Source organism: Netta rufina (assembly GCF_964035555.1).
Source record: "Netta rufina genome assembly, chromosome: Z".
Lineage (NCBI taxonomy): Eukaryota > Metazoa > Chordata > Aves > Anseriformes > Anatidae > Netta > Netta rufina.
The window spans coordinates 36,349,386-36,364,714 of record NC_140126.1 but is presented as its reverse complement, the minus strand read 5'-3'; the positions used below and the strand labels follow the sequence as shown (position 1 = coordinate 36,364,714).

Genomic DNA, 15,329 nt, shown 5'->3' with positions numbered 1-15,329 from the left:
GTTGGTTTTAATGTTCTTATAGGGTGTCCTAAAATATAGAAGGCTCAACATTAAGGTTCAAACTGTATTTTTAATTTGAGTTGCTATATCTGTTCATCTGTGGATTCTTGAATGTATTGAAATTCCTTTCTCTTCTAAAACAGGTGTAAGCATTGAGGAAGTTATGCTGAAGGATCTCAAGGAAATTTCAGATGGAGAAATCAAAGTAGCAATTAGCACTGTGTACATGACACTGGAGGTAAGAGGAAGCTTAAATAATGTAGCTGGTAAACAGCCCTATTGCATAAAGAAAGAGTTCTTTAAGATTTTGAACCTCATATTTTCTTGTTAGTGAAACTTCTGCTCATATATAATGTAATTACTTTTGAGAGAACCAGTAGCTGTTTTTGATCTCACAATCATTTGTATGCACCTGATTATTACTTGCTGTTGATCTGTTTGATGGTGTATAAAAACAATGGCACTAGCTAACTGCAGCGTTTATGCCAACTGAAGTTGTGAACATTCAGTTATACTTAGTAGATAGTTACTACTTTCCACTTAGGTTATGGCATATGGGCATATGATTTATATATCTGGTCTAATACTTTCTCAGCTCTTTGACAGGAGAGGGTGTTCTTCATTCCTTCCATGCCTATCTTGAAATTATGTAATGAATTTTGTCCATTGCTGAATGCATGTGTGGACTGACCTAATCTAAATGAAAATGCTGATACAAACAAAGGACCTCGACAGGGCAGAAGTTTGTAGAATTTTGGTTGTTTGGATTAAAACTGTAGATTTGTCCTAATGAGTTTTCCTGAGATAGCCCAAAATTTTCCTTCTTGACCAATTACAGACATTTTGTAATTGCTACGAGAAAACCTCTGTGGTATGTTTTGCATCGTTATTTCAAGATAGTTGGTATTATAGAGATAAGTGGTAATATACCTGGACCTGAAGTAGACAGAAATATTACTGTATGTGACATGCAAATGAAGTTGTCATCGTTTACTTTTTACTTTTAGATTTAATATTTTTGATTAAAGGATATTTAAAAAATCACGTGAATAGTACTTAATAGTGTATATCCTATGAGGTTTCTTACAGAATGTGTTTTAAGGCATTTTATAAAAAAATAAGGTGCTTCTGTGGATGAAGAAGTTTCTGGCATAATCCCACTAATTATCCAGAAAATTTTGCTTTTTTATTAAGCTTGCATAGTAAAATATATAAATCAATCTTGCTATCTAAGTAGTGAGATATCCTTAATATGTGATTACGTACTGAAATAAAAATATATTAATTTTAAAAAATGAAAAAAGTAATCTTATAATACCTCCTGCAGTTCTGCAGCTACTCTGGTGTATTTGTTTCTTAGGGGGTGGGATAAAGCAGTATTTTTGGCCTGGTCAACTTTATTACAAAAACATTTTACAAGTCTCTTTTAAGAGCTTGTTTATGGCACTGAATTTTTTGGCCTTTACTACAGTTAGAGCTATTTTATAAAGGGTAAACAGAATCTGTTCTGAAATTCTGAAAGCAGAATCTGTTAGCTTCTCATTGGTAAGCAGGCTTTACCAGCCATGAAGTACACTACTTTGTTAACCATAACTTTGCTCCTCAAAATTATGCTGAGGCTGGGAGTAATGGGGAGGGGGAAGAGTATTGCAGGATAAATCCTAAAAAGAAGAAATTGGATTTTTTTTTTAACATCCTTAACAATTTATTATTATTATTATTATTATTATTTTACTTTTAATTTTGTTTCATAGACTATGTAGAATACAGACCTTGTGCCCCACAAATCTAATGTTTAGCTTTGGCTAAACATGATTGAAGTCATCTTCGCTACTTTACATACTCAAAGTGATCATAACCTGAAGCTTCTCTTCCATGTGGCAAATTGAATTTGGCAACAATAGGTTTTCGTAGTCCTAAAAGCAGGCAAATCTTTGAACTCTTTTAAGTGACTGAATAACATTCAATGCTGGCTTGCTTTGTTCAAGGAGCTGCAAGATCTGGTGGTCAAGCAAAAAAAATTTCACAGTTGTCTTTCTTGAGATGCATCCAACAGCCATTGGGAAAGAAACGTAGATTTAGTTGCAAGTAAAAAGAACATAGTGATTAGGGTCTCACTGAAGTTAGATGATTTTTAGTCATAACTTGTTAAGCAATTTTATTACTTAATGTTATTTAGCATTTCTGATAGGATTTTTTTCTGGAAGTTATGGGCATCTCTCTTTACATTTTGCTCCCTGTTTTTCTGCTGTGAATATTTTCATCAAAAAGCTTTTTTTTTTTTTTTAGGTGTAACTGTTTTGTTTTGTTTTTGTTTTTTCCCTAACATTTACAAACTCATACTTGGTTAAAAACAACTGCTAAATTAATGGTTGGGCTGGAGATCAGTTTTGCATTTATTACGTTACTGCATTTTGTTCAAATGTTATCTAAACTCTCTAATTTACAGCATTTGACTAGCACAAGACTTGCTGTCTGGAAGCCAGGGACAATGTTGTCTGCATCATGGTAAAGTAGGTGGCTTGGAAAAACATTCTGTACAAGTTACTTCATCTAGTATCTGCAATACACTACGCATAACAGAATTACAAACAAAACTGTCCAGACCCATGTCTCTATTCAGTTTAGATTTCTGTTCTGATATGACCTGAGAATACATAAACTTCAGTGACTTCTGGATTTTCTCAGCAATTATGATGATAATTTGTTTTTTCTCCTCAAAGTGCTCTGCAGACATTACCTGATCAAACATAAAAGAACATGAAGTATAGGCTAGGCTTTGCAGCAGGTGTTGAATGTCTGATGTGTTTGTTTCTTCAGAAATCTCACATTGTTTTTTAAACCAACAGATAAGTAAAAGCATTTTTCATGAAAGTACTTTCTGTAGGCTCAATTATTTGCTATGGTTCAGTGCTCTATCATGTAGCTGATACTGCTAAGGCCAAGGATGATGATTATATGATTATACTTGGGTAGAGTAAGCTGTTCACAAGTGCACATCTCCTGCTGCATTGGCTATGTATCATGAAGAATGAAAGAGTTATAGCTCAACACTCAAGCTATGATTTCAGTCAGCATGTCACAATAGTAAAGACAGTCAGAGATCAGTTAGTCAGGTATTCTAACAAATGTCACACCTGGGTAGCACATTATCAAATGATTTTACGTTTTTCTTATATCAACTTTTCTGGCAAGTTTTACAGATTTTTGTTGAGAGTAAACTCTGGAAAAAAAAATGCCCGTTCTTGGCAGAATGGATGTTCTTTCCAGCCAAATCTTGACCTGAAGCTAAGTCTCTTTTCCTTCTTTTCCACTGATTTTCCTGTATTAGAAAAACAGTATTAGAAAAATGTATCTCCTCAGTTTCCCCACTGTAATTGAGAATTTTAAAATTTATTTCATTAATGTGCCGTGTGGCTAAATTAATTAAAGCCTGTATTAGAAATGTTGCGATAAACCCTACTTTTATTAGTAAAGATACACATTTCATATTACCTGTGGGAATGTTTTCTAGGTTCTGTATTTTATAAGGAAGGAAAAGACGGTAATTAATAAATCATCAATTGTAAGTTAATACTTACTAATTACTTAGTGTTATTGCATGTAGGACACATGGAGGCACACTGCTGCACTCAACAGTTTCTCATGAAGGAAGACATAAATGCAAAAATAGTAATGCAATTGATCTCAAAGCTTTATTTGTGTGTAAATATTAATGAACGTTCTGTGGTTTAGACCCATTCTTTGTTGGCTCACTAGTTGTCAACTGTATGATTTTTAAGTGTCCTGATAAGAGTCTTTCAACTGTTGAAGGAATAGAAAATGTTGATGTAAGTAATAAAGTCAGGGAAAGCATTTCATGCAGGGGAGTTTATTTTTTTATGAGAATCTATGTGAAGCTTTGCATTTTTTTGAGACAACTACTTTTCTATCTGTGCTTCCAGGATTTAGGTGGCATTAAAGTCGTAAGTTGAGATCAGACCTGTGTCTCCAGTGACTGGCTGCCATAGTGTGTATCACTTGGATTTCATATGTATTGTGGATTTTTTTTTTTAGATGTGTGACAAAAGACTTAGAGACCAGATCACAGTTATTTTTGTTGCCTTTGCCAGAAAGTTTTCACAAGTCATAATAACGATTACTCATAGGATACTGTAGCAAAATTCAATGCATGCATTACAGTTAATTTCTATTACATTATGTTATACCCTGAGAGTATATTTTGCTTGATCTCTGCTGGAATTCTCTACGAAATGAGAAATATCTTCTCAATGTGACTTTCTGTGAAAGTCATTTTTTTCCTGAGAAATGAATACTTACTTCGTAAAGAGAAATCTATCCTCTGCTTTCTTAAGTCTACTGCACCAGAATGATGTTCAGGTTTCACGAGCATTTGGTTTACTCGAAATGGCTCAATATGTTGAAGCTTAATAATGCATTTGTTGGACTAGCCCAACCAATCCTTAATCTTCTGCTTCATGAACATTTATTCTAACTACTCACAGAACTTGGAATAAGTTAGGATGATAGAAAAATCAAAATTCCTCCAGGGAGAATCAAGGCAGGCAGTTGAAAACAGGGCAAAAAGATACCACTTAGTAGTACAAATGATTTGGGAATAGTGTCAAGGGAAAACAAGCTCATGCAACAAGTTTCCTCTTTGTGGTTTTGTCTTTGAGAAACACACAGCAACTGGAACTTGGGAGATTTTTAAATGTTTGGGAGCACACTGGATCCACTTCCCAATAGATAAATAGTCTGATGTCAGAGAGACAATCTGATTTTCAGACTGTTTTGTAGTAGTAGGATGGCTTGCAACAATGCTTCTAATTTGGAGAAGTTTATATGTGTATTACGAAAAGTGATGCTTTTAATACTTCTGTAAAGCAAAGCAAGGATCTCTGTCATAGCTGGTGCATGTCAAACAAGTACTAGGTAGGCTATTGCACCCAGTTAAGCGAGTCTTTAAGATTTGTTTGAAGGTTTGAACCTTTGTTGTCTATCTGTAATGACTGGGCCATAGTTACGTACTTGGAACTTTTTTCTTGTGGTATAAATATAAACATATTTCAAATGAGATCAGATTGGTCCATGAATTTGTTTTTAATGCTAAAAACAAAACAAGAAGAAAACCCCAAGTAAACATGTTAACATTTAATCTTCCAATAATGGAATTGGAAACAAAATTCACAGTAACTTACAATAGCAATGCTGTTTAGAGATATTTTTCTGATGCCTGTTGTGAGAAGTTAGGGTATGTAAAATAAATGATGTATGGAGCTGTAGGAATGCGACTTTTGCAGACTACCTTATGTCTAAGGAACATTAAACATAGGGTTCTCGTTTAGCAAATAAATAACCATTCATTTCAATGGCTGCATAGTCTGGACTTCTGTGCATATTTTTGCAAAGATGAGAAGAGGCCATTAGGGATTTAATATAAAATAAATCGCCAAGGGGTCTTCTTGTAGTCCTAGTCTTTCTGCCACATGGTGTGTCACTAATGTGCATAAATGGGCTTAAATGAATTTGTTATCTGTATTACATTTGCAGTATGTATATATTTATATATTATTTTTTAATTGTGTTTAAAAATAAAACATTAAATACATCATTTCTGAGAGTTGAAAACATACCATTTGTAAATAAATCAACCTTAATTAAGGTCTTAAAATGTCAGTTTGTGAGATCTGCCTGTAGGAAAATGTATAACATACATAGTGCACAAGGCTTAAGTATAATTCGATTTGCTTTTTTAGAAGTATTAGGAAGGTTAAGTCATCCCCTTATAGGACTGTGTAAAGCAGTCAAACATGCATTACTGTAAATACCACACTCACGTTTAAGCATCAGAATGCATGTTCTGGAGGATGGTGACTCTTGTGTTGATGCCTCAGGTCAGACTAAATACCTCAACTGCAATGAGTATGATCCAAGGTGGGGAGAGTGGAGGCAGACCTGCTGAATTCTCTGTTGCAGTTATTTATTCATTTCTAAAAGTATGAGAGGAAACTGGTGGGGAGAACCCTAGATTGTTTAAGTGCTTCTTAACTAACTACATGAAATCAAATGACAGCAAAACCAACGTTCATTATCATGATTTCTAGCACTGTAGTTTTAAAGTCAAGACCAGGAGATGATATGAGGGTGATATGGGATGAAGTTTACCTGCTCAGTGAAATAGTTCTAAACGAAGTAACGTAGGCTGTCAGAGAATCAGGCAAGGTGTTTATTGTGGTCCGTCTTGGTGTGTGTGTGGGGGGAAAAAGTAAATTTGTAAGATTGGCCAAGACAATTAGATTTATCAGTAAGTCCAACTCAGCCCATGCTTAAAACGTTCAATAATACTTTATTCAATAGTCATTTTTGGAAGGTGCATTTGATTATTTTCTTCTATACTGCTGTCATAAATCATGTAGTAAAGCAGAAGCATCAGAAGCATTGTTCTTGCAGTACCTTTTAAGAATGTTTGAAGTATACAGTGACATCCATTCTGCAATGATGTGTATGTTGATTTTGAGTTTATTTCAGTGTCTGAAGAAATTGGATAGACTTCATCTGTTAAATTTTGTGTGAATTCTGGTGTAAATTTGGCCTCTGCAATTGTTTATAGCTTTTCCTTTAGTGGCTTTGTTCAATCTTAATTCAGAAGTTAATAAAAATAAAATAACTGTGAGAATTATTAAACGGCTAAACATACATGTTAGATTAAAATACTAACATTTACAATGAAAATGTGATTATATTTACAACTGTGTTATTCAAGAAGATAAACTCTATTTTCTTTTACAAATACATTTATGAAATGTATTTTGCTGCATAAACTCTTTTATTATACATACTGAATATCTTTATGAAATACAGCTCTAGAATATGCAGTATGTCTCAGCTAAATAAAACAATATCTACAATACCATTATTGGGCTGTATTCCTGACTTCTACAAAGCTGACTAATTTATCATTTGTGTACTCTCCTAGTTCTTGTCAGTAGCATCTCAGCTCAGCTGTTCATGGGGCATAGACATTGACAGCGGGAGGTGCTGTTTTGAGAAATGTTCAGCATAAAATAGTTTTTTGTATGAAATACAATACAGTTTTTCTTATGTTAATTTAAAATGTAACTTAAACATTTAATATTTTGAGATCTGGCCATAATGCGTGAAAATAGGGATTGATAATAGCTAGGGATAACAACAATATACATGTTACAGAAAAGTTAGGTTTGTTTTTCTGCTATCTAGTTTATGATTTTTCTTTGCCTATTGTGTAAGAAAAACTTAATGTAGGAAATTCAACTGTTGATCCAAGATTACAAAATAATTTAAGTTTTAAGTAAAATGACATCTTTTGTGTTTGCTGGTGTTAGTATTACTGCAGAAGGCAGCAGTTATGTCCACAGGATGTCCACAGGAAGTGACAGATCAATACTTTAACCAAATGTCTTTCTTGGTGACTGCTTTTGTATTTTTCATTATAAAATTAAAACAAACAAACAAAAACCCTTTAAATCCTGCAATATTTACTGAGAATAGTGACATTTTTGTGCAGAAAAAACAACAGTTTATCTGCTGTGTCTTAAAATATTCATTTTGTCCCATCTGTTTGGCAAAGCATGTGCATAAACACCTTTTGTACAGGCATTTAAGTGACTATTATCACTCTAAACATTACGATAGCCTATGTTATTAGCACACACTGTTGAATTTTATACCTTCTGCTATGTAGCATGAGCCTAATCCTGCAACTATCAGTCATCTTAAAATGTAGGAACATTCTGGAATTTTGATTTAGTTAAATCAAGTGCTATGTAAGTTTCTTCAGCTTTTATGTGCTCTGGTTAGATGGTAGCAGGGAAGATCCTTCTTATAACTGTGTGCAACTGGATATGCTCTGAAGCTTGCTTGAAGTCAAGTGTCTGACTAAAAACTTCAGAATTTATTTATACAGAGATCAAAATGCAGAATATGATTCAAGCTGAAACCCTTCAGTCACTGTCCGAGTACTCAAATTTGGAGTAACTTAAAACACCAGCTGTAATGCTACTGAAGAATGGAAATTTTCTTTCTCTTTAGGGACAGATAAATTTTACTCAGAAAGATCACTGCTTCTGTATACAGAATTATTCATGACTTCCATGACTCTCTGAATGTATTTTTTATTGTAAAGCTGTTCCATAAATGTTTCTCACCAAAAAATACCCTGTCTCCTGCAACTCTATAGATATTGTGTAAATTTTATTTTCTCTATTCAAGTGAACACAAAAAATGTCTAACCTACAGGCTCTTTGATGCTAGAAAAGCTGACATTCGTAACTCCTATGTATATCGCAACTATTGCGATGTCTTACTTCTTGAACATTTTTTTCTATTCTGTGTAGACTATATAAATAGTGTACCAAGTAAAAAAATGCCTTTGAGGTAATTTTACCCTGCTATGTGGGTAGAGACTTGTATTATGTTTGTCCATAAGAGATTCTCTTTAAGTATAAATATGCTATTTTTTTAGTCCTGAAACCAGCCCATTTATGAAATAATTATAATAAGTTAAAGTTGCTAAGCACAATGAATGGAAATTCCAAAAGATGGAATTTATTGATTATGATAATTCTATTAGAAGATATCCAAGGTCTTAGATTTCTAGAATATTTTTCCTGAAAAGTATCCAGTTTATTTTTTTAATTATTTTTTTCTGAAGAATGATTCTTAGTAATTTGAATCTCAAGATTTTATTTCTCCATGTTTGTGAACTATGTTTATACAATAACATCATGCTTTGAAAACTTAGCTATGGAGAGAGATTCCTTTCTCATACTAGTATAATTCTAGTGATTTATTTTTTATTTTTTTTTATACTAAGCCATAAAGCTCTCATTACTGTTCAGGTTAAAAAAATAAATAAAAATAGTGGTAGGACTGAATACTTACTTCCTCTGTGATCAACCCACTCTTAATGGATTAAAATTTCCTACATGTATCTGATAGCTACCCTCCAGGATTCGTTCTGGAAACAATATGAACACAACATTTATGCTGATATAAAACAGGAACAAGTTTATTGAGGCCACTGTGCTTATACCAAATGAAAACTATAATAGCTGATAATTTTATCTTCTAAATGAAATCACGTTATTTGCATTGTAGAGATGGGGCATTCAGGCATTTAAACAACCCTTTTGTGAGATGGGGCATTCAGGCATTTAAACAACCCTTTTGTGTTTGGGAGAATGTTACCTTCCATCTTTACAAAAGAAGTAATGAATTTGGTACTGGTTTGCGGTTTGTTTGGCTCAAGTCTACCAGGATGATACAGCTAGTACTAGAATCTGGCAGAATTCTGTCTTCCTTGCAGGATAATGTTTCTTCTGTTGCATTAACAACTAAACCAGTTGAAGAAAAATCTGTCCTACATGGATTCTAGCTTTGCCAAAGCTAGAATCCATGCTTTTTTTTTTTTATTTTTTTTTGCTTTTTAAGCAAAAGCTTAAAGTTAGTATCTATTTATTGCCAGTTTGGGTTCTTTTTGCAGGACAGACCTCACTACTAGGTGTTCTTTAATCTGATTGTTACCTTTTTCTTAGTCACATTTCCAATAAATTTTCAGAAAACTTGGCTCTCCCCTGCCAACAAACAAACAAAACAAACAAAAAAAAACACAGAAAAACACAACGTTATAGACCCAGAAAGGTAAGCATTCCACAGGGAGGCTTCCTGCAGTCTTTACCCCTTTCTTTTCACTACTGCAAGCTCACCAGAATGATCTGCATTCTGGGCCTGGATTGCATGTCCAGAATTGGATTATTTATTTATTTATAGGTTTCATGGATGCCATACATCTTCATATGCTGATTATGTTTGTGTTTCCAAGTATTTGTCCTAGACTAGAAATGAAAAAGGTTAGAATAGACTAATTTAGTTCCTGAAATGAGGAACTGTTAGGTCGGCTCTTTGACTCTTAGAACACCGTGGATTTAAACTACCTGTGGATTGTTTAATCTAAAGAAGGGTTCAGGGATTAATTTGAATAAATGGCAATTGTACAAATACTGATTGGTAAACTCCTGCAATTGTGCTTTAAAACAAAAAATTGTAACTGAGCACTAAGTGCTGTCTTTTGTCTGATTTCATCAGGAACAGAATCCTATTCTACTGAAAATGTATTGTTTTGGCCTTAAAAGTTTGTCATCTATATATAAATAGCACTAGCATGGTTGTTTCTCAGCATTTGCTATTAAACAAGACTTTCTAAATAAAGGGACTAGAAATAATTCAGAAACGAAAAAGTGATTTTCCTCTCACATCTCTCCGTTGAGTATTTGCCATATGGGTTGCTCAGCATCACACTCTCAGCAGGTCTAATTTATGGTAAACACACAGTGAGTGAACAGGAAAAAAAAGGCAATGAAAATATTAATATTCTCCCCACACCCCCATTTTTGTTTTTTCTTGTTGTGTTGTGTGTTGTTTGTGTTTTTTGTTTGTTTGTTTGTTTTGTTTTGTAAACTGAGTTGAAACACATTCAGGTTCAGCACGTATAACTGTGGTGTTCCATTTCGTATACGTGTATTTGCCCCTTGGCTGGGAATTTGTGAAGACAGAAATGCTGAGTTTGTCTTGCCATGAGGCTGACTTGTTGGAGCAGCATGTGAGTGATGCCCCTGGCTCCAGCCGGGCCTGCTGCCAGGCCCCCTGGGCCCAGCTCTCTCCATGATGGGCCGCTGGTGAAAGCTTGGCTGCTCTCGCAGTAGCATGAGGCGTCCCAGCTTTTTCCTGGGCCTCTGCAGGAGGATCACCAGCTGAGTGAATGAGTTGATGCTCTGGTCCATTGCTAGAATTTGGAACAGGCAATGATGGAGATACACAATAAATAATAGTATGGATTTTTTTTTTATTATTTTATCTTATTTTCTGAGACTTAAAACTGTGGAAATCCCTGGTATCAATATTTTGATGTTCCCATCTCCCGAGATCTCCCGGGTGTATCTCTTGCTGTTGGCATACATGCTTGCTTTCTCTCTGAGGTTTACCTTCTCTCTCTTGGCACTTTCCTGCCCTAACTGGAACCTCTTTGGAACTATGAGAGGAGGAACCTCAGGACCTCTTTGGAACTATGTCAGCCTCACTCCTGAGCATATCGGCATAGAAAATTGCTGGAGAGCAGCACGAAGTACTGAGCATGTACCAGTAACTCAAGTGCGCCCTCTTTCATTAGTGCTTCCAGCTCTGAGAATTAAAGGATTTTTCACATTGCTATATTTAAACAAACAAATAAATCTTTGTTTTACAGTTAGGAACAGACACATTGTACGGTCATCTGTGCAAAATAAATTTCATTGCAGAAACAGATACATAGTTCTGAAAAACAGAAATTGCTGACATTGCACACTTGTAATTACAAGTATGAAACAGCTAAAAGGAAAATACCGTAAAAACAAACAAACAAATAATAAAAAAAAAAAATAGTTTAAGTCTTGTCCTCTGCCTTATGATTTGTACAACAGAACTCTGGGTATAGAATAGACCTTCCTTCCTCCCTGTTTGGATACTCTCTATTCTGGGAAGGAGCCTGCACATTCTCGCCTGGACATTCTCATTCCAGATCTGAGGAGTCAGCCAAATAATTGAGAACTGTGCATGCATCATATTTAGAGGAAACTTCAATAGTCATTTTTTCCAAGTCTTCAAGACACGCTGCTTTGCTTGCAACATCTACAGGTGTTAGGTTCAAATAAATATGAAACTTCCTTTGGATCCTGTCAAATGTTTGTCTGAGGTCAACCAGTCTCCACAGGTAGGTATATATAAGATCTCCAGGCTGCCTATTTAAATTTTATATTGGTTCTTGCAGTAGTGTATGATTTCTCTTTGTTCAGTGTTTTGAACAGGAGTTAATTGGAATGGGCAGTTTTGTTCCTCTGTTTATTCTTGGGTATTTTATACTCCTCCAGTATGCTGCATTTTGTTGATCTCTATGAAATAATCTGTAAATACTTGTAGATGAATAAATAGAAAATATTGGTTGTTTTATGGTCTAGTATGAATTCTTCCTTCATGTATATCATTATCCTAATTGTTTACAGTGTTCCAGTCAGTTACACTTACACAGTTCCTCTGAGGTAATGGAGTTGTGTTTTTAGTATAAACCAATATTTACTCAGAAGTCAAACTTCAGCCTCACTTCCTGTGGACTTATAGTACTATCAGTGCACCAGTAAAATCCAAAGTGTGATTTTCAAGATGCCCTGGTGGGCAGAACCATGAAAGTAGTTATTTTACTAATTTTTATATATGTATTTAAATTTCTATGAATATCAGCTATTTCAAGTCAGGTGTCACAGGTGACTATTTTGGGGTCTGTAGACTTTGTGCTTTCACCAGCTTAGACAAATGCCAGTTTATCTTGTCTTCTGTCAGCTGGAATGGTTGGGAGGTTAAAATAAATTAAGGGATGGGGGATCCCCTGTGTACTGTACCCTTAGTTGTTCTGAAGTCATATTCTGAACACACATAAAATGGCATTGAATCTGCCTGTATTTTTGATCCATTATTAAAGACTCAAAAACCAAGCATATTTTCAAATAGTGTTCTGCACAGCCAGTGATGTGTCTATGCTTGATGCTATTATTCTTCACAAAATGTAATGATAATGTTATCTGTTAACATAAAAACAAAGTTTGACTCCACAGAAGCAGCTGGAAATGGATAACCACAATATGCTTAAATCTGCTAGGAACGCACTGTTTGACATATACAGCTAAAAGTTCCTCATATTTAGGAATTCTTTTAGGCAAAATACTTGCACTAAGTCTCAGCTGGTGTGCATGTAGGAACATTCACTTCCCAGTGGTAATGTGGAATTTGATTATTATTTTTTTACCTTTTTGTATATATTTAATGGATTGAAACACTTCAAAGAAAAAAAAAAATACATACATTTCTGGTCCTAATCTAATTCAAAGGGGTTTTATGGTTCTGATGTTCATGCCTTTTCTCATGTTTTATGTATAGCTAAATGAGAAGGCTATGTCTTGTCCAAGCTAGTGGGGAGCAGAAACAGTCCTTCTCCATGACATCCATCATGATGATCAGTAGAGAAATGATAAATGGTTGGGTGGACACTGCAGGTGATTTGAAAAAGATTGGCAAGTGGGTCATGTTAACAGCCTCATGACCCAGCAAGCGAGACATGTTAACGGTCTCAAACCTATTTTGTATTTGCAAGTTGCAGGAGAAGGGTGTAGATACTTCATAAGACTGGGTGTTCCGTGCCTGCAGCTCCATTCTAGTTTAAGACTTGTAAACTATGGTTATCATGCTGTAGTGTCTTGTGCGTAGACTCTGGTGATGTTCCTGCAGTTGAAGTGGGTGGTGGAAGAAACTGAAAGAAGGCTTTCAGTGGTTATGTCTGATCAGAAGGGACACTCTAAGAGTCGGAGAAAAGATACAAAATCATGGTAAAAGAGGAGAATGAGTTAATACGGCACAGAACATAAAGGCATAAAACAATAAGCAAGGTATAGGATATGCTATACACCTTCTCCAAGAAGAAATTCTTCCTAATGTCAAATCTAAACCTACCCTAATGCAGCTTTTCTGTTGCAAGACCATTTCTGTGCATCCTATCACTTGCCACCTGAGAAAAGAGACCAGTACCCTCCACTCTGCAGGTACCTCCTGTTGTTAAGAGTGATGAGGTCTCCCCCCAGCCTCCATTTCTGCAGACTAGGAGGAACAACACGGGAGCCATGAGAAATACAGGGTTGTCTCTACCTACCTCCTGTGTAATGTGTTGTTTTTTGCTTCTTTTTTGCTACATGAAAAATGAATTAGGCTTACTCTGTTTTGTCTTTAATTACCATTTTCTTTATTCTAATGCAGTATGGTGCTCATTTCTGTCTGTGAGGGTGCATCTAGTTTTCTGACTCAGGTCTTTCTTGAGAAATAAATTTCTAACTTTCTGAAAATCAGGCATGTTCAGAGAGCACCTTGTCAAAGTGTTTTTCAAATAAATTGAGAGAGGCTAGGGTTTCTCTGTATGAACTATATCAATGAGAAGGGTCATTGCATTCTTAAGTTTGACTAATATAATTACTGTAGTGCAAACATAAAAATGGGCTCATTTCCAGCTGGCAGTAAAATCCTTTTCCAGAACAGCTTATTCTGTGTATGATTTGGCATAATCTTTGCAAGTTTAAAACTATTGACAGTGCAGGCTTCAGAACTGGAAGAACTATTTGTGGTCAAGGTCAACTGAAAGAAAGGGGCTTTCAGGAGCTGAGTAAAGTAAAATTCTCCAAAGGGTATCCTTGAGGTAAGATACAGTGTAGTGTCCACTGAGGTAAGGTGTAATTTTATGACTACGAATAGCAATGCTGCTATACCCCAGACATAACCTCCTTGGATGGTGCCTGTAGTAACATATTTTACTATTTGGGCAAAGCAAAATGAAGATCAAGATTATACAATATGTGACATTAGCTGCATAATTCCACAAATCAAAGAAAGCTAGATTAAAAAACGTCATGCATGTACAGAACATATTTCATATTAGGTCTTAGTTGATAGTATTCCATAATCACAGACAGGAAAGTTGAAGCTCTCAGGTGATTTAGTTACAATAAGGAAATACAGAGTTCAGTGGAAAATCACTTATTTAGGGTCAGAAGATAGGAGCTTTGTTTTGCTAAAGAAAAAATTGCATTAGTTTTGCAGTATCTGTATAACACTGTTTTTTAATGGTAGTTTTAAAGATACCCTACTGGTAAAGCTTTAAAAAAAGGATCTCTTGACCTCATGAAAAAGTTAGTTATTTGGAATGTTAAATGCAATTATATTGACATATGGTGATAATGTGATAAAGCGTAAGGGTTAAAGGTTGAAGGAACCATGGCTTGGCAATTAGCAATGTAAATGAAACATTCATTATCCAGCATGCTGAGAAGTTGATGAACTGTACAATAAATCTGAGCCCAAGTCACTACTGAGATAACTCATTTCAGACATAACAGTATTTATTAGGATCCTGGACATTGTTTTGCATTCTCTGGTGAAATATCTTGCTATATGGAAATACTTTATCCATTAATTTATGGAAATAAGTCAATACTAAAAATTTATAAGGCCTTATGCAATTCTGCAAATAATACCAAATAAAGATGGAAGACACACTGGAAGACATTGCAGCTTATTCTTTCTGGAATGATATTTGATTAGAGGTATTGGCATTTCTCCAATGCATTGGTATTGGTACTTCTCCAATGTAAATTACATCCATTATGTAATTGTGATATATTAACTTGTTTGAAGCCATTTTTAGTCTTATGAGATATAAC

The 15,329-nt window shown here is 34.9% G+C and overlaps 1 protein-coding gene across 1 annotated transcript in view; it reads left to right on the top strand.

The window, feature by feature from the left end:
• The window catches only part of PRUNE2 (prune homolog 2 with BCH domain), a gene marked incomplete at both ends in the record, with an annotated part of 135,167 nt that overhangs the window by 47,425 nt on the left and 72,413 nt on the right, over positions 1-15,329 (top strand). Inside the window, one exon of the mRNA XM_084304662.1 lies at positions 144-238. Within this exon, the coding sequence (XP_084160788.1) occupies positions 144-238 (95 nt within the window). The remainder of the gene's footprint in view (positions 1-143; positions 239-15,329) is intronic.